Raw genomic sequence first — 25,136 nt, forward strand, 5'->3', positions numbered from 1 at the left:
ACAAATGCGCACTGTGCACCGCTGTACAATGTACGCAATTATACGCAGTTCATGATGCGGATGTGGCAAATATATGGTATAAAATAGGTAAAAACGCGTAGAGGGACATAGCAACCCTGACACATTCAGACTTAAGTCACTGTACAAGTGTCGCCCCGAAGCCACTCAACTCCTAACTTCATCGGAACTCATCTATGCACCGGAACTGCTAGTCTGTCGCATACCACGGAGGAAACCGTTTCAAGAATGAACGGAACAGACTGCCACAATTCTCTGTGTGGTGCCCAGTCGGCGCCGGCGTGTGCTGAGGGGCGAGTCAGTGAGCGCACGGGTGACCATGCGCTCAGTCACCTCGGAGCGAGGCTTTAGGAGGGGCTTGGAGTTATGTGGTGCATGCCCTTGATGGACAGTCTGTGGACGACGATGCAGTCTCTGCTGCATGACCGCGTCAACCTGTTGACCCGCCGGCGTGCCTCAGTGGTGTGGTCGGACCACAGTTGTGTTTTCTATCACGGCGTGCGTTGCGAGATGGGTGGCTTTGTCGATCCGGTGTAGCAAGCGACGTTGTGAAACGCACACCGGCGGACAGTAGGTTATGCAGGAAAACGCCGAGACTTGAGCCAACGTTCTGGCTGTGGAGATGGGATATTTTATGGTGGTGAAGGGGGTCATAGCAGCGCTGCACGTCTTTCCTATCTGCTTCTTTCATCGTGAGATGCTGATCGAGAATCAACCCCAAAATTGTCATGTGATCAGGTGATTTACTAGGACGCATCATCGAAAGCCCTGCCTGTGCGGTTGCCAGAGCGACCTTGTGCTGGTTTCGGAGGGGGATGTGCTGCCCCGAGAGGCGCCTGCTCGCAGAGGATCCCATTGTCTGCGAGCCGAGTCCCTCTGTAGGTGCAGGTCGTGTAGATCATCACGGAGAGGAAGTCAGTGGAGTTCCGTGTTCTCAAAAGGGTCTGTGTTTTAGGTTGTTGGGGTGGCCGCGTTGTGAGCCTGTGGTCGGGCTTATTGGCGACCTCGTTGGGAACGGATCATTGATGGCACCGGGCTCCTAGTTCCAGCTCAGTGTTGAACACAAGGACCTAGCGTTGGTAGTCGGAGAAATATCTGCGACCCCTGCTTCGCTGCTGTTGACTAGCGGCGATAACTGCGGGCGTCCTCAGGTCACTGGCCCATACCAGTTCCGGTTCCGAATGGCCGACCTGGTGTCGCGCGTGCCGCGCCTGGACGGCGCCGAGGTCAAGGTCGTGGCGCGCATGCGCGAGTTCTTCGAGGGCCTCAACCAGACGGGCTACTGCATCTCCCGCGTCATCAACTCCAGCGTCAGCCTGCACTTCGTCGGCAGCCCGCCCATGGTCTTCAAGCCCGGCATGCCCTTCGATGGAGTGGTACGTTGCCGTGTCGATGGGTATCGTAGGTGTGTGGCTGGCGATGTCAGGTGGGCTGTGGCTCAGCTCAGCATTACCAACGGCTCAGCTGCTGGTAATGCTGATTGCCACTACCAACAACTCAGCTGTTGGTAATGGCAATCATTCCCGTGCGGGATATTCGAGCTTGGTTTCCGGCTGGAATTGCAATACCGTGGTCTGTGACATTCGGGGCCAAAGGGATTACACGCTTTGCCCATGTGCATGGCCAGAGAAGTCCGACGCCTAGGAACATTGCGAAACAAGCGGGTCAATGAACAATCCTGGACTAGGTGGTATGCGTTGTCGAGGCTTTACGAATGCGCTACCGATCATACATTCGCTGACGAAAAAGCTCCCCGACGGGGAATCGAACCCCGGTCTCCCGCGTGACAGGCGGGGATACTCACCACTATACTATCGAGGAGTGAGTTCCGCTTGCTGCCAGCCACGGCCCAGGTGCCTATATCCAGCTAATCGTGTACATCGCGCGTCATCCCCGGCGTCATCGCCACCGGACTCAGCGTCGCGTGTCTGCTGGCGCGCGCTGCGCCGCGTTCACGGCCACCTCTCGGGCGGCGGCCGGCGAGCGTCTCCCCACCGTCGATCCGGTGCCGCCAGGTGTCCGTTTCGTACCACGACGGCCAGCCGCTGCCGCGGGAGCGGCTGCGGCGCTCCTCACTCACGGTCACCGCCTCGGCCGTGGGCTCGGGCACGCGCAGCCGCGTGGAGGTGCCCCGCTACCAGCCGATCGACTCGCGCTTCCTCTTCGATGGTGGCAGGTACGGTGGCGCAGCAGGCAGCAGCACAGCACGCGGTGATTGATGCCCTATACCGGCCAGACAAATGTGACCACTTGGTTGGAGAGATATTGCGTCTGTCTTTTTTATTGTTGTCGGGAGCTGTGGCTCGTTTATTTGTGAGGGCTGGGCGTGGGTGTAGTTCGTACCACCTGCCTCAGCAGCGAACGGTGCGGTCTGCATTTGCAGGTGTATTGCAGGCGCCTGTGTGGCGTTGCCGAAAAGAGACGCGAGTTTTTGGTTTGTCAAAATCAATGCGTGCCTTACTTTTGGATTCTGAAGTCATAAAATAAAACTTGCAGCCTTTGATGCATTGCGTGAAAGATCAAGTAGTTCATATTCAGAATGCACTATCCAGTGTCCCAAGCTTCTCGCGGCAACGTCTCCCGATTTACCGGCTGCCCAGGCGTCGCCTCGGCCGACCGCCGTAGGCAGTTACCCACCGCGCCTGCCGCAGAGACTTCTACTCCACTTCGACGACACCGCGACCGGGGGAAGCCCAGCTCGACCCCGACTACGTGCGCAGCATGCGCTTCAACAGCAGCGTGCGCCAGCTGCTGGAGGAGCAGCGCTACGCCGAGTACCGCGCCGACGGCCTGCATCGCTTCTCGTTCGTCATGCCGCCGCGGGGCGGCGCGCGCGTCACCCTCACCGCCCAGTACGAGGACGACGACGGCGGCCGGGTGAGAGCCGATGAGGGCACTGGTCCGTGGCGGGTAGTGGGCGGCGAGCTAGCAGGGCTGGGAGAAGAGCCAACTCCTGGCCAAGCCAGTCGGCGTACCAATGCTACCCAGCGAATGCAGACCATCTTGGGCTCAGCCTAGCACCTCCAAGCTACTCCTCTAATACCTAAGGCCTAATTGAGGTGTGTTCTTGTGTAGTGACCATTCCAGAAGTTGTGTCTAAGCAGATCTCCACCACCGGACAACCGTGTACTCCGACCAGGCCCCCCGCCTTGGCCTCGACGGCCGTGCTGACGCCTCGCCTCCCCGCAGGCGACGGCCACGATGGAGCTGATGCCGTACTTCTCGCTCGAGGAACGCTACATCTCCGTGGAGACGTCCACCAGCCGCGCCAGCGTCGGCGAGTACGTGGTGCTGCACGTCCGCTCCAGCTTCAAGATGGAGCGCTTCGGATATGTTGTGAGTGCGCGGTGGTGGCGCTCGGTCGGGCGGGGCGGCTGGTCCGCAGGTGGCACGCTGTCGGGCAGGGTGACTGGTCCGCAGGTGCCGCGCGATCGGGCGGGGTGACTGGTCCGGAGGTGCCACGCGGTCGAGCGGGGCGACTGGTCCGGAGGAACCACGAGGCTGTTGCTGGTCCGGAGGCGCCACGAAGCTGTCGCTGGTTCGGAAGGTGCTGCGGAGTGAGAGGCCGCCCCCTTTGGGTGGCAAATGATCTGTGAGTGGCAGCGTGGTAAACACTTCGTTTGTTGTGGCTGCTTGTGCTCAGCAAGACTTCCTCGTGATAAAGGACGGCAGCGATGCGGCACTGTTCTGCTAGGTGGCCCCATAGTAGCATGGGAGCAAAACTGAGGACGACGTCTCCCGCTCCCCCCCCCCCCTCGTGTATTATGACGTTAAAGGTCACTCAAGCGGCACCCTCCCCCCTCGTGTGTTGTGATGTCAAAGGTCACTCAAGCGGCTCCTTCCCCCACTCGTGTGTTGTGACGTTAAAGGTCACTCAAGCGGCCCCCCTCCCCCCTCGTGTGTCGGATGTTAAAGGTCACTCAAGCGGCTCCCCCCCCCCTCGGGTGTTGTGACGCTGCAGGTCACTCAAGCGGCTCCTCCCCCCACTCGTGTGTTGTGACGTTAGAGGTCACTCAAGCGGTTCCTTCCCCCACTCGTGTGTTGTGACGTTACAGGTCACTCAAGCGGCTCCTTCCCCATTCGTGTGTTGTGACGTTAAAGGTCACTCGAGCGGCTCCCTCCCCTACTCGTGTGTGGTGACGTCACAGCGCGCTCAGGCGGCCCCCTCCCCCGCTCGTATGTTGTGATGTTACAGGTCACTCAAGCGGCCCCCTCCCTCATTCGTGTGTTGTGACGTTACAGGTTCCGCTAACGGCCTCCTCCTTCCGCCCGTGTGTTGTGACGTTACAGGTTCTTCTAACGGCCCCCTCCCTCCCCGCCCTCTGCCATGCAGGTGTCGTCGAAGGGCCTACTGCTCTACACGAACCAGGAGTACATGGACGACGCCTCTGGCGCCACCGTGCGCACACTCAGCCTGCCTGTCAGTTCGGAGATGGCGCCCACCTTCAAGGTGGTGGTGTACCACGTGACCGTCGACGGCGAGGTGGTGGCCGACGCCATCAGCGTCCCCGTGGACGGCATCAGCAGCGGTGACGTGAGTGTCGCCCACAGATGGCAGCAGTGCTGCTGGCGGTGCGACGGACCGATTGGACACACGCTATAGGACAATACTTGTATAGAAAGTGTGGGGGAGGGGGAAGGTTTTAGCTGAAGCGTTTTGCATCTCTTAGATAACATGCGTGGTACATGCAACGGTTTTTGAAACATGTGAAAAGAAGATGGAATGTGCGATGTTTGGCGTCATTTTATATCGAAGTGTGCGTTTAGCCATGTGGAAGCCCGGCGATGATCAGGTGGGCGTCTCTGGGCGTGGATTCCGGCTGAGAACCACGTGACCTTGACCCGCGACGGCCACGCTATCACCCCTACGACTTGCGCCGGACGACGTGGCGCTGGCCGCGGGGCCGGTTCCCGATGGCCAGCGGACAGCCGTCGTGACTGGGAGTCGGTCCGCCCCGCCCCGCCCGCCGCCGGCACGTGTCTGACGCGGCCGCCGTCGTCGCAGATTGGCCTGACCCTGAACCAGAACAAGGATCACTCGAAGGCCACCGTGGAGGCGGTGTGCCGCTCGGTGCCGGGCTCGTTCTTCGGCCTGTCCGGCCTGCGCACGGACGCGTACCGTGCTGCCGGTGCCTCGGAGCTGAGCAAGGCCAGCGTTATGCGCAGCCTCTACTCGTTCGAGAACTCGACCAGGTGCGTGAGGCGCTGATGCCGGCGCGGGTTGGCGCTCGCGGCATGGCCGTACGCTGACGTTCGCGTGGGTTCAGTCGGCTGAAGCCCGACATTGGGCAAGTCCCGTTCAAAACCGTGAAGCATCGCACATGTCTCACTTGTGAGACCGTGGCACTGACTGGGCCGCTTGTTTGTGGGTCGGCGCAGGGCAGTCTGGTAGGTGCCGGTGGCCAGCGTGCCCCCGTGCTGTGAGTGGTATTGTGAGAAGCGTGGATATATTGGCTCTACATCCCCGGGGTGTTGGTTCGAAACCCGCGCTAACTGTGGCATTGTCGTGCATTGCGAACCTACTACAATGCCGCTGCCCCGGGTCATGCGGACATCAGCTGATGGGCAAGCGCGTGCCAACGGAAATCGGTTGCATTTTGAGGACTGTCGAGGCCTCAGCGCCAGCTGCTGATGTCCGACCTGTGCTGGCCGTCCGCAGGCAGGCTAGCCCGGTGACCCGCCGGGTCAGCGGACCCTGCGTTGACCCGTGCTGACGCCGCCCTCCGTCCTCAGGGCGATCCACTCCGTGACCCGCCGGTTCCGCGAGGGACTCCATCCGGATGTGGTCAAGTACTTTTCGGCGCCCAACTACGGCACGGACGCCAACCGCACTTTTGCCTTCGCCCAGCTGGTGGTGTTCTCGGACAGGTCCCCTGTGCCCGAGCCGTACGGCTGGGTGTGTGCTGTCTCGGTGGTTTCACGCCGGTGCCCTCTGGCGTGACCCTCGCGGTACCATGGGGTTGGGCTTTCTCGGTGTGTTCTCGGACGCCAGTGTCCCTGTGCCCGTGCCTCGCCGTCAGGGGTGTGCTGTCTGGTGGGTTCTCGGACGCCGAGTGTCCGCTGCCGTGACCGCGTACGTCACTGGGGTTGGTGCTGTTTCGGTGGTGTTCTCGACGCCGAGGTCGCTGCCCGTGACCTCGCCGGTACGTCACTGGGGGTGTGCTGTCTCGTGTGTTCTCGGACGCCGAGGTGCCTGTGTCCGTGACCCCCCGGTACGTCACTGGGTGTGGGTGTTCTCGGTGGTGTTCTCGGACGCCGAGGTGTCCCTGCTGCCCGTGACCCTCGCCGGTACGTCACTGGGGTGTGGTGCTGTTCTCGGTGGTGTTCTCGGACGCCGAGGTGCCCTGCTGTCCGTGACCCTCGCCGGTACGTCACTGGGGTGTGGTGCTGTTCTCGGTGGTGTTCTCGGACGCCGAGGTGTCCCTGCTGCCCGTGACCCTCGCCGGTACGTCACTGAGGTGTGGTGCTGTTCTCGGTGGTGTTCTCGGACGCCGAGGTGCCCTGCTGTCCGTGACCCTCGCCGGTACGTCACTGGGGGTTGGTGCTGTTCTCGGTGGTGTTCTCGGACGCCGAGGTGTCCCTGCTGCCCGTGACCCTCGCCGGTACGTCACTGGGGGTTGGTGCTGTTCTCGGTGGTGTTCTCGGACGCCGAGGTGTCCCTGCTGCCCGTGACCCTCGCCGGTACGTCACTGGGGTGTGGTGCTGTTCTCGGTGGTGTTCTCGGACGCCGAGGTGCCCTGCTGTCCGTGACCCTCGCCGGTACGTCACTGGGGTGTGGTGCTGTTCTCGGTGGTGTTCTCGGACGCCGAGGTGCCCTGCTGTCCGTGACCCTCGCCGGTACGTCACTGGGGTGTGGTGCTGTTCTCGGTGGTGTTCTCGGACGCCGAGGTGTCCCTGCTGCCCGTGACCCTCGCCGGTACGTCACTGGGGTGTGGTGCTGTTCTCGGTGGTGTTCTCGGACGCCGAGGTGCCCTGCTGTCCGTGACCCTCGCCGGTACGTCACTGGGGTGTGGTGCTGTTCTCGGTGGTGTTCTCGGACGCCGAGGTGTCCCTGCTGTCCGTGACCCTCGCCGGTACGTCACTGGGGTGTGGTGCTGTTCTCGGTGGTGTTCTCGGACGCCGAGGTGCCCTGCTGTCCGTGACCCTCGCCGGTACGTCACTGGGGTGTGGTGCTTTTCTCGGTGGTGTTCTCGGACGCCGAGGTGCCCTGCTGTCCGTGACCCTCGCCGGTACGTCACTGGGGTGTGGTGCTGTTCTCGGTGGTGTTCTCGGACGCCGAGGTGCCCTGCTGCCCATGACCCTCGCCGGTACGTCACTGGGGTGTGGTGCTGTTCTCGGTGGTGTTCTCGGACGCCGAGGTGCCCTGCTGTCCGTGACCCTCGCCGGTACGTCACTGGGGGTTGGTGCTGTTCTCGGTGGTGTTCTCGGACGCCGAGGTGTCCCTGCTGCCCGTGACCCTCGCCGGTACGTCACTGGGGTGTGGTGCTGTTCTCGGTGGTGTTCTCGGACGCCGAGGTGCCCTGCTGTCCGTGACCCTCGCCGGTACGTCACTGGGGGTTGGTGCTGTTCTCGGTGGTGTTCTCGGACGCCGAGGTGCCCTGCTGTCCGTGACCCTCGCCGGTACGTCACTGGGGGTTGGTGCTGTTCTCGGTGGTGTTCTCGGACGCCGAGGTGCCCTGCTGTCCGTGACCCTCGCCGGTACGTCACTGGGGTGTGGTGCTGTTCTCGGTGGTGTTCTCGGACGCCGAGGTGCCCTGCTGTCCGTGACCCTCGCCGGTACGTCACTGGGGTGTGGTGCTGTTCTCGGTGGTGTTCTCGGACGCCGAGGTGCCCTGCTGTCCGTGACCCTCGCCGGTACGTCACTGGGGTGTGGTGCTGTTCTCGGTGGTGTTCTCGGACGCCGAGGTGCCCTGCTGTCCGTGACCCTCGCCGGTACGTCACTGGGGTGACTGGGGTGTGGTGCTGTTCTCGGTGGTGTTCTCGGACGCCGAGGTGCCCTGCTGTCCGTGACCCTCGCCGGTACGTCACTGGGGTGTGGTGCTGTTCTCGGTGGTGTTCTCGGACGCCGAGGTGCCCTGCTGTCCGTGACCCTCGCCGGTACGTCACTGGGGTGTGGTGCTGTTCTCGGTGGTGTTCTCAGACGCCGAGGTGCCCTGCTGTCCGTGACCCTCGCCGGTACGTCAGCGGGGGACGGCCCTCCGACGTGCCATTTTTGACGCCAAAGACGCAGGCAGACGTGTTGGAATAGTGGTTTCTCAGCAGCGGTCTGTTCGATGTTCGCTGCTCCCCAGTTTTGTGACGGGAGAATGCCCATATTATCATTACCCCAGCAGCAGCATGCCACTGCTGTTGGATGTACTCCGCCCGACGGTCCGCTGCTAGCGCCCGCTCTCTCTCCAGTCTCTTTGTGTGCCGGCGCGCCGCGCGTCGTCACCGCGCCGGTCCTGTGGCGTCGGCCGGCAGACCCCGGCGAGACGCGGCAGGTGTTGCGAAGCAGCCGCCGACTGCCGACACCTGTGCCGAGAGCCCCCTGATCTGCCGCAGCCCAATGCAACGCCAGCCAAGGCCTGCTGCCGTGCCTGACGTCTGGCTGTTACCGCGAGGCCGACCGCTGCGACGGCCGGCGCGCCTGCGTCGACGGCTCCGACGAGCACGACTGCCCGGCCGTCGAGGACCGGGACGCGGCGCGTTTCCGGCTCGAGCGCAAGAACCGGCTGCGCACGCTCTACAACCAGCGCCAAGGCGACTGGATCTGGCGCGATGTCAATATCGGTGGGTGGGCGCTACCGTCGGCGATACTGGCGTCCGTAGATGCTGACGTCTGTGGCGCTGGTGTCCGCGGGTGCTGTCGTCCGTGGGCGCTGTCGTCCGCGGCTTTGGCGTCTGTGGCATTGGCGTCCGTGGGTGCTGGCATCCGTGGTGCTGGTGTCCGCGGCGCTGTCATTTGTCCACGGTCAGCGGTGCAGCGCGGAGATTTTTACTTTGACGGTCAGATTTTGATGTTGGTCGAATCCCAGTCACGCAACAATACCATCGGAAGTCTTACTGAATGCGCTGTATTCTGGTACGTTACTAGGTACATTTATAACAATTTTTAATAGAGCAGACTTGTTTCAGTCAGTCGTCAATCGGTATTGTCTCAAAAGTTTGCAAGCCGGGTGTGGCCATTCGGTGCGATCGTTGGCAGCGGGTGGGTGCGTGGGTAGAGCGCTGAGAGTCTGCCGTGCTCAGCTCCGGCTGGATGTGTCGGCGCCGGGGTGGGCTCGGCGCAGCGTTGCGGTGTGCCTCGCGCCAACATGGCCCTCTGTCCGGCCGTGTAGGCTACAAGGCGACCGAAGAGGTGATTCTGAAGGTGCCCAAACAGAACGCCCTCTACTATGTGACCGGCTTCAGTGTCAACCAGCAGAACGGCTTCGCCATCATCGAGCGCCCGGTCGTGGTAAGTTGTGCGGCCTTGGATATTAAATGACTTGACATGAAAGGAATCCCGCGATCTGTTTGAAATAACCCTCTGTGGTCTTTATAACAGAAGAAGCAGCAGTGACCTGTTTACGCCGTATGACCATGCCTTCGGCTGCTCGTCGGCTCCGTCCAGCAACCGTCATGAACCCCCTCCGCTCTCCGCCAGTACAACACGACGACGCCGTTCTACATGCGGATGGAGATGCCGGACCGGTGCCGGCGCGGCGAGCAGGTGGGCGTGCGCGCCGTGCTCACCAACAACGTGGCCCAGGAGATGCTGGCGCTGCTGGTGCTGCCCGCCAGCGACCAGTACCAGTTCGTGCACGTCGAGCCTGACGGCTTCGTGCAGCACTTCCGACCGCGCCTGTCTGGCGGCGCGCACCAGCACCTCGTGCCGGTGGGTGCAGAGGCCGAGCGGCCGGGGCGACGGCTGTGTGCGTGTGTGTGAAGGGGGGGGGATGGGGGGAGGAAGCATCTCTCGAGGTAAGGGTGTGCCGAGACGGATGACTGATGGTGTTCCTGAAGAGTTTGACCTTAGACCCCCCAAGCTTCCGTTTCACTGATCAGCTTGTGCAGTTGTTGCGAAGTAAAAAATGGATGTCTTCATGCTAAGTTGACAGATCTATAAAATGAAAGGAGGCGGCCGTGTTGAATGTCAATGTTGTGTCTTGTCTTCGTTCTTTGTGGCGGTATGACAGATCACAACGCTATCTTATTGTTACGCCACTTTTTGACGGGACGCCCGTCTTACGGGCGTCCCGCTCCGCCGAGCGCCGCGCCCGGCCCGACCTGACCTGACCTGACGTGACCTGGGCGCCAGCTGCCGCCCTTCACCAGCGTGGAGGTGGACGTGCCGATCGCGCCGCGCATCCAGCAGGGCGAGCTGACCGTCACACTGACGGCCATGACTCAGGTCGGCCGCGAGGACGTCACGCGCACCATGCGGATCGAGGTCAGTCGCCGCCGCTGGGGCGCAGGCAGATGCCGGTGCGGGCCGCGGGGCACGGCGGGGCGCCGCTGGTGTGTGGGGATAGGGCTGTGATTGTGGGGTGATTTGTGCGGGGTTTGGTCGCGCCCGCTCTGCGAAACACGCAGTCGCCGACTGTTTTCGGTGAAAGGGAGTGAACCTGTGGCGGTTGCATGTCTGGCATGCCTTTCCGCGCACCTGCCCCACGAACAGCTTGTGCAGCCTTCTTCTATTTGGTAGCCGGTGATGTGAGCGTGTATTGGTGCGGCCGGAGGGAGGAAAGTCGCCACTTCAATTTTGACCCTTTTTGCTTCGCAGAATCACTGGAAAGGTTGTCGCGAGGCGCGTCTAGAATAGAAAAGGGTGTCGTTCAGTTGTAGTAAAAACGGATATGATTCAATGCACAATTCATGTATCGAATCGTAACCAACTTTGTTATTTCGTGCTGGGGCTAAATCCAACTGTTTTTAATTGCAGCTATTGTTGATGATCTGCAAAGTCGTTGTAAACGTTTGGCGTCACAATGCTTCACAAGTTAAGATTTTGACACGCATGTTTGGTTTGGATTTAGGTGGCGCAAATTCTCGGTATTTTGTTGTGCTTAGAGCAGCAGGTGAACGATGCAACAACAGTCGCCGAACAACAGGCAGCCAAGCTGGTTTTTCCATATCATGCAGTCACATGTGTTAACAAGGACACGTGCAGAACACTACTATTTATAGCGTATTTAGCCAGCATCCAGGTTTTTAGCATCCGATACTGGTCCACACTTGTCGATCCTCGAAGCATATACCGCTGCCGTGGCTTCATTTCCGATTCTCTTGTTCGTGACTTCCTCCCACGAACTACAACGCTCAAAATGTCGCGGGCGTCTATATGAACCGGCGTGGGCATAGCGGAAACAGATCCGGGGATACTCCTGATTTCTGTGCATTTATCCCACGTCCGTTGTTACCTCGACGTACGGAACGCACGCCCTGTACATAGCGTGGCGCACTACGGCCGCGGTCACAGCGTCGAGCGTGCCGTCCCTGACCTCTGACCGGTGTGAAGGTCACGCGGCACCGCCCTCTCCGCCAGCCGGAGGGCGTCACAATCAATAGGCACACGTCGTTCCTGCTCGACCTGAAGAACCGGGCGGTAGAGTTCAAGTACCTGGACGTGATCGTGGAGCAGTCGCCGGTCGTACCGTACGCCTCGTGGCGCCGCTTCGTATTTGACTCGCCCGAAGGTCACGTCACCGTCTCAGGTGGGTGTGATGGTCTCTCGTGGTCACGTCACCGTCTCAGGTGGGTGTGACGGCCTCTCGTGGGTCACGTCACCGTCTCAGGTGGGTGTGACGGCCTCTCGTGGGTCACGTCACCGTCTCAGGTGGGTGTGACGGCCTCTCGTGGGTCACGTCACCGTCTCAGGTGGTGGGTGTGATGGCCTCTCACGGGTCACGTCACCGTCTCAGACGGATGTGGCGGCCCTCGTGAGTCACGTCACCGCCCAGGTGGGTGTGACGGCCCCTTGTGGCTCACTTTACCGTCTGAGGTGGGTGTGACGGCCTCGTGGGTCACGTCACCTTCCGAGTGTGAGTGACGGGAGCTGGGGGTTGCAGGAGCCGTCGCACTTCCATACGGACAGCGAAATTCCCGCTGGCGAGTGAGTCACTTACCGTCACATGTGTGACGGGCCTGCTGACATGTGACAGGCGCTCCAGAGGCGGAGGCGTCCACCCGCCGCCCAGTGACGCCGGCTGTCGCACGCCAGCTGACGAGCGACGGGCGGCGCGGCGCCCGCTGCTCCGGGCCGGGTGACTGCGGTGTTTGCGGACTCATCTGGTCGGCGTGTCTCTGCTGCCACGGGGCGAGCTGACCGCCCTCTGCCCGGCCGCCAGGCGATGTGGTCGGTCCGGTGTTCCCCACCGGCGGCCCGGTCAACACGGAGCTGCTGCTGAACCGGCGGCTCCGCAGCACAGAGGCGTCCGCCTTCGACTTCGGCGCCAACGTCTGGTCGCTGCACTATCTCCGCCTCACCAATCAGTTTAAGCTGAGCTTCGCGCGGAGCATCTTCGACCAGATGAACGTGGACATGGCTGCCATTATGTACCGGTTCGGCAGCGACGGAGCCTACCGCATGTGGGACAGCTCGCCGCCGTCTGTGTGGTGAGGCCGGGCTCGTGCCCTCCCCGCGCGATGCCGTTACCGGGTGGGCGGGTGGTGACAGGGAACGCTTCATTGTCGTGTTTGTACTTATGTGTGCTGAAACTGACCAAAAAATGGAGGCTTCGCAAGGTGGCGTTGTGAAGCAGGCTAAGTTTTTTTTTCGTGGACCGACGAGTTTATCCGGCTATCTTCTTTAAAACCTTTCAAGTAGAGCATGTCGTGTACAACTCGTCCGATTTGCACTGTTAATTTCTTCTCACATAAGCATTATTAATGGTAATACTTAACCCATCTAGTTGCTGTTATGCGCCTGTGTGTCTACCACTCCATCATGTACGCCGAGCCTGTTCGTAGGAATTCTTTATACCGCGACGTTTCGCAACACTCCGCACGCATCAGTGCTCTGAACAGTGACCTTGCAGTGGGAGGTTCGGACCGGTGACACAGCGGCGCGTGTGGTGCGTCTGCAGGCTGACGGCCTGGGTCACCCGCATCTTCCAAGAGGCCAAGTTCCAGGACTGGGAGAACTTCCTGTACATTGAGCCGGAAATCATCTCCAAGGCGATGGGCTGGCTGGTCCAGCACCAGGACGTGCGGACCGGTGCCTTCCATGAGACGAGCAACTACAGCATCCCTCTCGACCCCAAGATGAACCCCAAGGTTTGTCAACTCGGAGACGACGACTTGAGGGTATAGGCCAGGACTGTCGGTCGGTCGTGTTTGAAGTGTATATGCTGGGAGCACGGCACCCCGTGGGTGGGCTGGGTGGGCGCGACTGCGTCTGGGTGTCAGCCACTCCGCGACGGGCTTCGGCGTCACGTCGTCTCTGTGTGGCTAGATGCGTCACCGCGGCCGTCCGTGTGATCTCCGCCTCTGACGTCACCACCTCCGCCCTCGTGTCACCGTCACGGGTCGTGTCCGCCGCGGCCGTCCGTGTGATCTCCGCCTCTGACGTCACCACCTCTGCCCTCGTGCCACCGTCCCGGGTCGTGTCCGCCGTTGCCGGCCGTGTGATCTCCGCCTCTGACGTCACCACCTCCGCCCTCGTGTCACCGTCACGGGTTGTGTGCCGCGGCCGCCCGTGTGATCTCCGCCTCTGACGTCACCACCTCCGCCCCGTGTCACCGTCCCGTGTCGTGTCCGCCGCTGCCGGTCGTGTGATCTCCGCTCCTGACGTCACCACCTCCGCCCTCGTGTCACCGTCACGGGTCGTGTCCGCCGCTGCCGGCCGTGCAATCTCCGCCTCTGACGTCAACACCTCCGCCCTCGCCCTCACCGTCCCGGGCCGTGTCCGCCGCAGTCGTACCCGGCTGGCTGACCCCGTGCCGCCTTGCGCAACATCTCGCTGCACGGCGCAGGCGTCATCCACGCTTCTGGCCAACATCGACGCGCTTACAGTGGCGACCTGCGCGCGCGCGGCCAACGACGCCAAGATCGGCCGCCATCAGGGCGAGGTCTCCGTCGCGGGGTGCGGCCGCCGGCGGCGTGGGATGGCGCGGACGCTGTTGTGCTGCAGAGGAAAGTTTGTTGGCCAATGCCGAACAGGTTGTGTTTGATCTACAGATTGGAGCTGCAGGCGTGTGTTGCTTTACCCTTGCATTGACGCAACCTGTCATTAGCCAAGTGTTGCGTCGTGGCCTTCGATTTAGTTGCATGTCAGCATGTACATGTACACGCACCTATACCATTGATATTTGTGGGTGTCGTTGTCATGCTTCGTGGCAGCAGTGAGCTGGGTTTTCAGTCCCTGTTTCTGTGCCGTCCAGTGGCGACGCGGGCTGGGATTGAGGATTTGCACGATGCATTCCATTTGCGAGTGATCGCGTGCCATGCTGTGATGTGCCAGACACCTGCATCCGTATGTGAAACCTTGCCGCGGGCTGAATTCCCTGCGACGCTGGCCCTTCCTGCCAGCGGAGAGGCAGCCAATGTCATGAAATACACTCAGCAGCGGAGTCGGTGCCGTAGGACCGCAATGGCGACAGCGCCAGGTCCTGTTCCCAGTTGCACATACCGTGAAGTGGACGGCTGTGTGCCCCCGTAGTGATCCGTTGTGTCATTTCATCGTCCGGTATCATGTGGTGATTTGATATCATGCGATAATCTGATATCGTGTGATACTCTGATATCATGTGATAATGTGGTATCATGTGATCATCGGGTATCATGTGATGGTCTGGTGTCATGTGATGATCTGGTATCATGTGATGATCTGGTACCGTGTGACGGTCTGGTATCATCTGAGAACACCCGTCATGTGATGGCGCGCCACCATGCCCGTGATGAGCTTCCCTACCCTGTTGTGACGTGTCTCGTCCGGCGGCGACAGGTATCTGGAGCAGCAGCTGCCCTCCCTGTCGCGGCCCTACGAGGTGGCCGTCGTGGCGTACGCCCTCAGCCTGGCCAACAGCGGCGAGCGGGATGTAGCCTACAACCTGTTGGATCGCATGAAACGGAAAGTCGGTACGTCTCGTTACGGCAGTCTCTACTATCTGTGGTTGTTAGTGAGCGTGTAGCTCGGGTGTGTGATACAATGTCCCTTCCGTGCCGGCGTCAGCAAAAGGATGACCGCTGGATTGCTTACTTTGCCATTTTTACCGCTTTCACCGTTTAGATTGCCAACATCGTTCGTGATGCTACAGCATTGTGGACTTCTCCCAGCTGGCATTTGCGCCATGAATTAAACCACACTGGCACCATTGATTTTCGCAGCGCCGATGTTGCTGGACGCGTGTATCTGGAAACGTCATTGATCAACGGTTGGTTCCCAAATGGGTTTCGCGCGCTCTGTGCGGCCTGTGCCGCTGGGCGCGTCGCTCACCGCTGACCGTGGCCATCGCGGCAGATGGCATGATCTACTGGTCACCGGCTCCGATCGAGACCAACCGGCTGACCAACGAGAACAGCCAGCGCAACCTGCTGCAGCCCAAGCTGGAGCAGGTGGGTCGGCCTGGCCGCCGTGCCGCCGCTCGGCGCCGCCGCGGGCTCGTGGTCCGCTCAGGGTGGGCCCAGCCTTTACTGGAGGGAATCGCCGAAGTGTGCGTGTGTGAGAACGCCGGGAGGGGAAGCGGGTCGCGTGCGGCCGGAGCCGCTCGCGCTCGGTCGCCACACGGACGCGCCGTGCCGGCCGACACAGCGCCCTGGGGTGCGGCGAGACGGCGCGGCCCGCCGCTGATCCCGGCCCACGTCACGTGTACCTGACCCAGAGCCCCGGCCGGTCATGGCAGCCCCCAGCTCCGGCCGGGGAGCGTGCTCCGCCTCAGCTGCCCAGCGCGCGGCCGGCCCAGACCTGACCTGACCTGGCCTCACGTGAGCCCTGCCCCCCAGCTGTACGACACCCGGGCGGTGGAGACGACGGCGTACGCGCTGCTGGTCTACCTGATCCGCGACGGCATCAACATCGACCAGGAGAAGATGGTGCTGTGGCTCAACACCATGCGGCTTCACGACGGCGGTTTCATCACCACCACGGTGAGCCTACGGCTGGTGGATTCACCGACGCATGGCAGCTGCAGCTAATGCTGCTGACGCTGACGACTTCTGATGGATACCTCCAAGAGTGAAGGGCCTCATGCGTAGGAATGGGCGCGAAATGGACGTAATGGTCGAAGCAGCGTCGCAAAATTCATTCATTAGGGTGTCCAGGATGTAAATGAAAATTCTTGCTACCAGAGTACTGGCTCTCCTGTGGCCTCTACACCCAACTCGTCGGCACTAGTCCGCTGCCTTTGACCCCGCACCCAGACATCTGACCTGCCCGGCCCACCTCTACCTTACGATGAATTGGGGTGGTGATAGCGTTGTTTGTGGGGTTGTATAGGTGACATCGTTACGAGCTGACCCATGTGAGAGGGACTGGCATGTCCGTCGGTTCTGTGATGTTCGAACTGTTGTCAAGTAAGCCCAATGGGAATGCTGTTGTTCACTGGCCACTGCAGAGACAGATCATGCGATGGAGCTGCTGACTGCTACTGGCTGTGGTGTCATCTCTGGTATTACGACCCGCTCACATGGTCAAGTGACGTCATCCGGCGCCGGTGTGGCGCCAGTGCCGTGTCGTTTTGCCATAGGCGCCAACCTATCGTCTCATGCCTCCCACTCTCCGCGGGACACCGCTCCCGGCCGTATGACGTCACCCGCGCGCCTATGTGACGTCACACACACACGGCGTGTTTCGGCCAGGACACGCTGGTGGCGCTGCGCGCGCTGGTGGAGTACTCGTACCGGGCTCGTCTGCGGGACATCACCGACATGCGGGTCAGCATCGAGGCCACCGCTTCCGAGCTCGACTCCACCATCGGCATCAACAACGCCACGCTCGCGCGCACGCGCATCCTGCCGGTGAGTGAGCGTCGCTCCCCGCCGGGCTCGGGAGGAGGGGGAGGGGTGGCGCTCGTGAGCGCTGCCTGTCCGGGACGGGGCGCTGCAGAGTTGTCGGGAGCTGGCGATGGGGGCTGAGGCGACGCCGGCACTGCTTGCGTCTTGGTAGAATCGGCCCAAGTACATATGAACGAAGGTCGTTAACTTGGGCAGGTAGGATTGTCAATGCTTGATTAAAAATTAAAGCCCCAGATAATCGTCAGCAGCAAGCCTTAAGTGGCATACCACAACCTGAAGGCATCGCTTCCTTCATTGCAAAATTCGCTCACGTAGCTGGTATGCCCACCCACGCATGCAAAGTATGACTTCAGTATTCCCCAGGTATACAGCGTGCGCACGGTGCGTTCCTTGACCGAGCTGTCGCCTGACGGTGCGCGAGCCTTCCCATGCTTCCCGTCACGCGCCGCGTGGCCGGCAGTTTGAGAACGTCTGGGGCCATCTGAACGTGATCGGCAACGGCGCCGGTCAGGCGGTCGTCCAGCTGGACGTCAACTACGGCGTCGACACGCAGAACGGCATCAAGCGGCCGCCGGCCAAGTCGTTCGAGCTCAGCGTGCGTGAGGACTTCCAGCGCTTCCGCAACAAGTCCATCGGCATCGTCGACGTCTGCGCCAAGTGAGCGGCTGCAGGCTGGGCTCGGATGTGCCGGCGCTGGGGCGCTGGAGTCGCGCGTGTGTGGAGGTTGATACCGACCGGAAGGGGCCCACCGAGGGTACCGCCCGCAGGTGGCTGATCGAGGGTACCGACCGGAGATGACCGCTGCCGTTTAATGTTGCCTGTCCCGCGGTGGAGGTGGAGGTGTGAAGGTATCTGCGGTGGAGGTGTGAAGGTGTTCGCGATGGAGATATGAAGGTGTTTGCGGTGGAGGTGTGAAGGTGTTTGCGATAGAGATGTGAAGGTGTTTGCGGTGGAGGTGTGAAGGTGTTTGCGGTGGAGATGTGAAGGTTTTGCAGTGGCGGCATGAAGTGTTGCGCTAGAACGCCTCTCTCATCTTTGCCACAAATTCGGTGTACATTGATCGCCATCCCACCCCTCAGTTAGCTGTTCTTCCAGCACCACGAGTGCCGCCCGTCCTCTAACTCGTCCTCCCCCCCCCCGCCCCCCCCCCCCCCCTCTCCCGTCGGCAGGTGGCTGTTCCTGGACGAGGCTCCCCAGAGCGGCTCGGCCGTGCTCGAGATTGAGAACCCCACTGGCTACGTGTTGTACCAGCCGGAGGGCGACGCCGTGGTGCACGCGGCACGCGCCGGTCGCGCCCCCCAGCTGCGTGACGTCATCGGCGGCCACGCCTACGGCCACGAGCGCGCCACCACGTGGTTCTTCGACTACGTGAGTGATGGCCAGCGGCGCTCCGGCCGTCGGGTGTTGGGCGTCAGGTCGCCGCGGTCATACGGGATGCGACGGGCGCTCTTTTCCTGCTGCTATGGTTGCCGGCCGCTGGATCATGTGACGCATGGCTTAGTGACACTTCCTACACTCTTTTTTAGCGGTACTTCTCGCACTTTCCACGTATTGGGATGTTGTGTTGTTTTTGCGCTCATCCGTCGCAGGTGTTCGCGGTAGTCGCGCTGTAGCGCATTTTCTCCCTAGTGTGTGCGGTGCTGACCTCGGCGCGAAGTCGCCCCGACGCCGCAGTGGCGGCGCGGGAACGGTCTCTAGTGTCGAAGGATGTTCCTGCTTGGTCGCTTCTCGTTATGTGTTGGAGTCCACGGCGTGCCGTAGCCGTCATATCTGATGATTAAACTAGACCCCCCGTAAGCTGGGTTTGATAGTTTCTTTTTTTTTTCACATATCAATATGTGGTTCTCAGGGGCTGTCCGTTTCCCAGTCTCTGAAAATACGGCCCATGTCATTTGGCCGTTTGCGACTATTGCCACTGACGCGGCTCCGTGTTGCGCCTCGCCTCAGATTCCGGGCAACGAGACGCTGTGCTTCAACTACACGATCCGCCGCTGGTTCCCGGTGGCCAACATGACCAAGTACCGGCGCGCCCTGCTGTACGAGCAGTTCCAGCCGGGTGAGTGCGGGGGAGGGGGCGGGGCGTCAGGCCGCGCCGACCACGCGGCGGACCCGGTTGCGCTGGGGTTGGATTGCCGGCTTTGCTGCGAGGGAGTCGGCGACTGCGCAGGTCTGGAGCAAGAGAATGCGCGAGGCTTTGTCGCGCGACTACGTCATCCGTGCGCGGGGTTGGAACCGTCTGGAGACGCGGCATTCGATGAGCCGCCGATAGCGGTATTTCGGCTCACCTTCAAAATGAACGGCGAACACCATTGTTCGGCGCGGTTAAGTGGCTGTGATATTGACTGGTGTCATTTTTCATACAAAAATATCGCACGATGCTAGGTCTGGAGTCTACCAAAGGCGGTTGCGGTCGCGGTCAGTTCCGATTGTTGCACACATCGAAGAGCTGGACAAAGCTTATAAAAGCGTCGTGGTTTAATCTCGTGCCTGATCCAATTTTGAGGGATGAAGAGAGGGTATTTTCGAGTTTTTGTCGTGCGAAGTGCGTGTTGAAGCTATCGCATTCTGTTCAGTTGCAAAGCGAGTGAAAAACTAGGTCGAACAACTGTGATCTGCACGTACGCGCTGACACCGCCGGTTCACTCTTTCAGAGCTGTTCGAGATGCAGATGGTGAACTCCACCGTCCTGCACGTGCTCAACATCTGCGAGGTGTGCGGCTCTTACCAGTGCCCCTACTGTCCCTTCTACTCGTCCTCGGGCCTGGCGTCTGCCTCTGCGGCGCTGCTGGCGATAGGCGCCGCTGTTGCGCTCTGGCTCGGCCCCCGCTAGGGCCCCCAGCAGGGCGCGCTCGGGGCTCGCTAGGGTCACCGGCAGGCCGCGCTCGTCTGCGGCCTCGTTCGGTCGCCGGCCGCCAGGGGCGCCAGTGTACCGGAGCGGCGCGGGCCGCAGGTGGTCCCCGGGCTGGACCGGACCCGTCACGCTGCGGGGTGTGGACTGGAGCGGGCGAGCAGTCGACGGCTGGCAATCTTGGTAACCTGGCATGATGGTTGTATGGTAATCTGATGCTTTTATTCTTTTGGATGCTTCGATTTGTTACACCCTGTGGGCAGTATTGCCCGTTTTACGAGGCGCACGTATCGCGCCCACGTTTCAAGTGTACCCCCCCTCCCCCCCTCCCTAATCCTTCAGGTGCTGCCTTGTATCACATGTACGCTCTTGGTCAGTACTGGCCAGATGACGCTCACTTGCGTCAATTAACGCATTCTACTCCAGTAGCTGTGACGCACTTCGTGTTTTCATGTATCGTATCGGTCCGTTCCGTTGCGTTTCGGCCCGCTCCGAGGATAGCGTATCGGCTCAGCGGCCGTGTGTGGCGCTGGCATAGCCCCGCGCTGGGCCAGCATTGGCAGCGCCTTTGTGCAGTGCGTCCGCGGCTACGCGACAGAATCTCAGCGCGTTTCAGTGTCCAGTCTTCCATGTGAAGTGAGGCTCAGTCTGTCGACGACACCAAAGTAGCATCTTTCATTCCGCTGTTCGCCATGTTATTCTGCGATCGTCTGCTTGGCACGCTCGTCAGCTGTATAGCTGTGTCCATCCTGCATCTGTACGTTCTCATTGTGTTAAAGACATTCATTTATCGAAACTATGCCAAAATGCATCCAGTTACAGTTAATGCAGCTGTGCGGTAGCTTTAGGTCCTGTTTTAGTCGTGAGACCGCATATAGATGCCTGTTCATTGTTCCATGTACTTAAATGAGACGTTCTCTGTAGAAGCCTCGTATAAAGGCATTCGCCGCACGTTTGGCTTCCCGTCCTTGATGCTATTTCAAGGCCCCGTGAGGATTACGGGCTACTAAATTGTCCGCCAGCCAGGCCCTCGGGTCTCCTATCTCTGTTTACCCCTGGCAAAGGCGGGCCAACGCAACGCGGGCCGGGTGGACGTCGCGTCCAAGAGGGCCTGCTTGTGGTTTTTATGCGACTTCCATCCGGTGGCCCGCGGACGGAGTCAGCACAGTGGCGAAGGGGAACGCCATGCTGGCGCGTCGTATTGCGCGGCCGCCTGCCGCTACCTTTTTTCTTGCCGACGCTGGGTAAGATGTGGTGGAGCTAAATGTAAACTCCACGTCATTAAATGCGGATGGATCCAAGCAGAAGGGCACAGCCAGCATCCCGTTCCTCGGGCACTGGACTCCCTTTTGTCACGTTAAGTATCTGAACCTGTGTTCCTCCATTTACCTCTGCTTTTGCACTTCACACTGCTACCGTTTTTTGCTGGCACGTGCTCACGCCTGTTGAAGGATGCCGCAGCGTGTGCCGTGTTGTGACACGCGTTGCCGCGCCGTCGCCCAGTGTGTGCGGTCGAAACTCGTCGGTCCACACTGTGTTGTCTCGAATCCGCACTTTGTCGGGTTGTAGTTAGGGATCGTCCATACGCACCGTGCTGTCTCGAATCCCCACTTCGTCGGGTTGTATTTAGAGACCGAATCTCGTCCGTCCACTTTGTGTTGTCTCGAATCCGCACTTTGTCGGGTTGTATTTAGGTATCGAATCTCGTCCGTCCACGCATTTTTGACTGGTGTTGATGCCTTGTCGCCCTATACTTGGTACCGAATCCCATCCGTCCGCGCTGTGTTGATGGGCATACTTTGTCGCCCAATATTTGTAATCGAATCCCCTGCCGGGGCAGTTGCGTTAACTGACGCAGCTTAATGCAGGCGCTTCGTAATAAAAGCACTCTCGCGGTGGCGCGTGAATAAATGCTGCGATCGCGGTAAGAAGACAGCGTTGGCGCCGGATCAGACAGGCTGAGCCATTTGCCCCCATTTGCAGTGGGGATAATCGTGCCGATGGAATCCATTTCCGCTTCGACTCGGAGCCAACTGAGTTAATATCGACTCTGACTGGGCAGCGCAAGCCAAGTTGCAGTTGGCCCCGACCCAGGACAAGGCCTTTTTTTTGCATTTACTGCACGCGCATCAACATTAAGTAACAATGATACAGTCCAGTCTGACACCTCCTTTGAGCTGACTCATCGATGAGTCCAGTAACTTTGGTAGGTTAACCACGGGCTTAAACCACAAAGACATCGACAGGAACGGATTCTATCTCTACTGGCAAAGGTCTCGTTAACCGTGGATAGGACTCCCAGACTGCGCGGAGCGGAGGGCAAGTGTACAAACCAGTTTGCCGTAGCGCATGAAGGCCGCGCCGCGGGATCCTACACGCACATTCAAAGGTCCCGGCACGTGCATCGTGTTGAATAATTTCCTCACTATGGGGAGAAAACGAGGGCCCCAGTTGAAATTCCGACCAGCGTGTCGTGCGTCTGACGCATCCGCGGCGTCTGACTCGAGCTGGAACGACGCCAGCACTACACACCGGGCTCTGACCTCTCCTGGCACCAGGAGTCGGGACTGCTGTCCCTAACTATCCACAAAGTACGGACGCTGACCGACAGAACACTACAGTCTCCAGGCGTATCAATCTCCACTTGTATTCCCAATGAGTCACAACACGCTCTCACCACTGCACGCACACGACAGCACGCGCTCGCTCCCACCCCACCAGCCAGCGACCAGCTCGACCGACCGCCCCGCAGTCCCAGTCAGCGCTCGCCCGCTCCACTCAGTGACCTATCTCACCACATAATCAGCCGGATAATCGAACACCTTGGGGAAGTCGCGCACCTCCTGCTCGGTGTAGGAGTCGAGCCGGCGCGGCTGCGGCCGCAGCTGCGTCATCTGGCTGGTCACGTGACGCAGCAGCTCGGCGGGCACCTCGGCGTCGGCCACGAGGTGGAGGCGCGCCATCAGGGGCTTGCGCAGCAGCGTGCCGCCCACCGCCCGGTGCACCGCCCGCTGCATAATCTGGCCCGCACAAGCGCGCACAGGTACAGCAGTGAGCAAGGTCAGGGGCACCGCCGGTCCCACACATGTGCAGTATTTTAATGGGGGGACTTGCAGACACGCTGCGTAAGGACGGTGTACAGCGCGTACCATTGTTTGAACGTCTTACGCAGCGGCAAGGCAGGACGTGACTTTTATGGCAAACGGGTAGTTTCTGCCTAAAACACATGCAACTGGCGTATGGTGACACTAACGCAACCTGATAAGACGGCACAACATTCAAAACGTGAATGACACAACACAGCGATCGATATGGCGAACAAGTGACGCATCTAAAAACGGGATGTGTCAGCCCTACGATGAGCCGGGATGCCGGGGGCGGGGGGGGGGGGGGGAGGGATCGCACCGCAATCCATGAATCGTGGTGGCGGGAAAATTGAGAAGGCATCGATGCGTAATAGTCTTGTACCATGCGCACCTGCAAGGTAGCGACCTGAAACGTTTAGGAGCGTTCGTGCCGGGCGCCCTGCGGCTCTCAGTTCTACCATGGTCGGGTTCTTCCGGTGCAGCTCCCAGGCCAGCGTCCAGGTGGCGCCGCCCTTAGGGTAGCCTGTGTGGTGGAAGAAGACCCGCTGGTACCATTCGGGCCCGGGAAGGGCGATTTCCCGACAGTTTGTCACCACCACGTGGTCGCCGCAGTCGCCTGTCATGAACGGATGGCGTCATGTCTCGGCGAAGGCAGCGAGTCAAACCATCACATAGCTGATCGACGGAGCAAACTGGCACAAATGAGGATGAGGAGCCTGGTAGGCAGGTCTGTTGGCCATGAACAATAAACATGCATTGCTTACAGGGATTGTCACCTTTGGTGGCTATCACAAACTGCGTAATGAGTGAAACTAACTGCAGTAATGGAAGGTGCACTAAAGTTAATCCAAAACATAATGATCCCATTTCAAGTCTAGAAACAGCTGGGCAGAGCTGTTATTGGCACCAACTGACTCCAAGTGTGGTCACTACCAGCAGCCCTAGCAAAGTGCAGTGCATTTCGGACAGTTCACACTAGTTGGCCACAGCAAGCTGATGCCAGCCTTGGCAGTGCCCTCAAGTTGAAAATGTGCATAATGCAATGAAAACATTGGTGCATGAAGGTTCTGATGACCTACACTTATGATGGGCTGCTGCACCTATGGCTACAAGCAGATCCTGATGAAACATGTGAATGTCTTTATTTTGAATGGATAGTCTGTAAACTGAACTGCTTGGACAATCCACAGGGGGCACAAGACATAGGAGACAATGAAGTCTAGAGAAAATAAAATGGCATTCAACCTGATGTTTTTACTGGCTGTACTTTGAGCTAAAAATGCATTATACAAACAGAACACAAGATGCACAGTGCACGTTTAGTTTGCCTTCCGCAAAGCAATGCAGTTATACTTACTCAAGGGGTGATATATTGGTTTGTGCTGCCCCTTCAAATATGCTGCAATTAGCTTGGCTGATTCAAAAGGGTTCTGCCACTTTGCATCATATATGTGCCAGATGCGAGAAAAGGTAGCCCATTGCTGCAAAATGAAAATGTTGAGTGTCACATAGGCATCACAATACAATAATTACAATTTTTCTTGTGAAGTTAGGTATGCTTATCAGTTTGAGTTATTCATGATTGAAAGTTAGCACTGACATTGGTTTTGCAAATCAGTTAAAAAAAGTTTGCAGTCTCAAATCCAGCCTATCATGACATAGCACAGCAAAGATGAACATTTTTGGGGGGAGGGCATCAAAAGGGCTTACCCACCTTACACCTACAAAGTTAGGAACCAAAAGCAGCCTAGCATACTTGTTTCTAATCAACTGATTTGTCATGCCATATTACATCAAACTCAGGTTCAGTGAACAGATCACCCACTAAAAACCATCTTGCACCAAGCAGCATACCTTGGCTCTTTGCATAGATGACATTTTTCAAGACCACATGTATGCTCCAACAGTCTTACTGTGCCTGGCCTGAAACTATGCAGTCACTTCAGTTATCACACATGACACTCCAGTGACATAGTTAATGGCAAACACACAAAAATCATGTTATGGCAACTCCCTGCTGCCAAAAAATTTAAACAAAAAATACTTTCAAGAAACAACATGCCTTGAGCTTCAGTTAAGTTCATGAACTAATGCAGACTGCAGCTTTATACAAATCACAGAAAATTGGTGCAACTGAGCACTCTTTGTCCCAAGTCAGAAATGACAGAGCTGCTGCCGTGTTTACAATCCACGTATCACCTCAAGGCACCATATGCCTCAAGAACATCAGTAACATGGTTACCCCACTGCAGGTTATGGTCTCATAG

The 25,136-nt window shown here is 59.4% G+C and overlaps 2 protein-coding genes and 1 non-coding gene across 3 annotated transcripts in view; 1 reads left to right on the forward strand and 2 right to left on the reverse strand.

Annotated features, from left to right (window-relative positions):
* LOC119105488 (CD109 antigen) overlaps positions 1–20,104 on the forward strand; it is a gene marked incomplete in the record, with an annotated part of 25,204 nt that extends 5,100 nt beyond the window's left edge. Inside the window, 24 exon segments of the mRNA XM_037228955.1 lie at positions 1,170–1,394; positions 2,034–2,194; positions 2,670–2,895; positions 3,208–3,354; positions 4,352–4,552; positions 5,024–5,211; positions 5,752–5,939; positions 6,208–6,306; positions 8,563–8,790; positions 9,339–9,457; positions 9,647–9,877; positions 10,301–10,432; positions 11,528–11,696; positions 12,330–12,597; positions 13,068–13,257; positions 13,956–14,065; positions 14,912–15,060; positions 15,443–15,537; positions 15,925–16,068; positions 16,780–16,938; positions 17,396–17,592; positions 18,105–18,303; positions 18,883–18,991; positions 19,587–20,104. Of these exon segments, the coding sequence (XP_037084850.1) occupies positions 1,170–1,394; positions 2,034–2,194; positions 2,670–2,895; positions 3,208–3,354; positions 4,352–4,552; positions 5,024–5,211; positions 5,752–5,939; positions 6,208–6,306; positions 8,563–8,790; positions 9,339–9,457; positions 9,647–9,877; positions 10,301–10,432; positions 11,528–11,696; positions 12,330–12,597; positions 13,068–13,257; positions 13,956–14,065; positions 14,912–15,060; positions 15,443–15,537; positions 15,925–16,068; positions 16,780–16,938; positions 17,396–17,592; positions 18,105–18,303; positions 18,883–18,991; positions 19,587–19,765 (4,113 nt within the window).
* TRNAD-GUC (transfer RNA aspartic acid (anticodon GUC)) lies at positions 1,768–1,839 on the reverse strand. The gene has a single exon. It is a non-coding gene; the product is annotated as a tRNA-Asp (tRNA).
* A 2,309-nt stretch (positions 20,105–22,413) lies between the features above and the next one.
* On the reverse strand, positions 22,414–25,047 carry LOC119106483 (39S ribosomal protein L13, mitochondrial-like). The gene is made up of 4 exons (XM_037230137.1): positions 24,724–25,047; positions 24,227–24,350; positions 23,328–23,485; positions 22,414–22,803 (listed from the first exon to the last, which is right to left on the reverse strand). Exons 1-4 carry the CDS (start codon positions 24,745–24,747, stop codon positions 22,570–22,572), a joined length of 540 nt encoding a protein of 179 aa, XP_037086032.1. The 5' UTR covers positions 24,748–25,047; the 3' UTR covers positions 22,414–22,569.
* Between the last annotated feature and the right edge of the window lie 89 nt (positions 25,048–25,136).

This window comes from Pollicipes pollicipes, unplaced genomic scaffold (genome assembly GCF_011947565.3).
Source record: "Pollicipes pollicipes isolate AB1234 unplaced genomic scaffold, Ppol_2.1 Scaffold_6138;HRSCAF=7277_pilon_pilon_pilon, whole genome shotgun sequence".
In the NCBI taxonomy this organism is placed as follows: domain Eukaryota; kingdom Metazoa; phylum Arthropoda; class Thecostraca; order Pollicipedomorpha; family Pollicipedidae; genus Pollicipes; species Pollicipes pollicipes.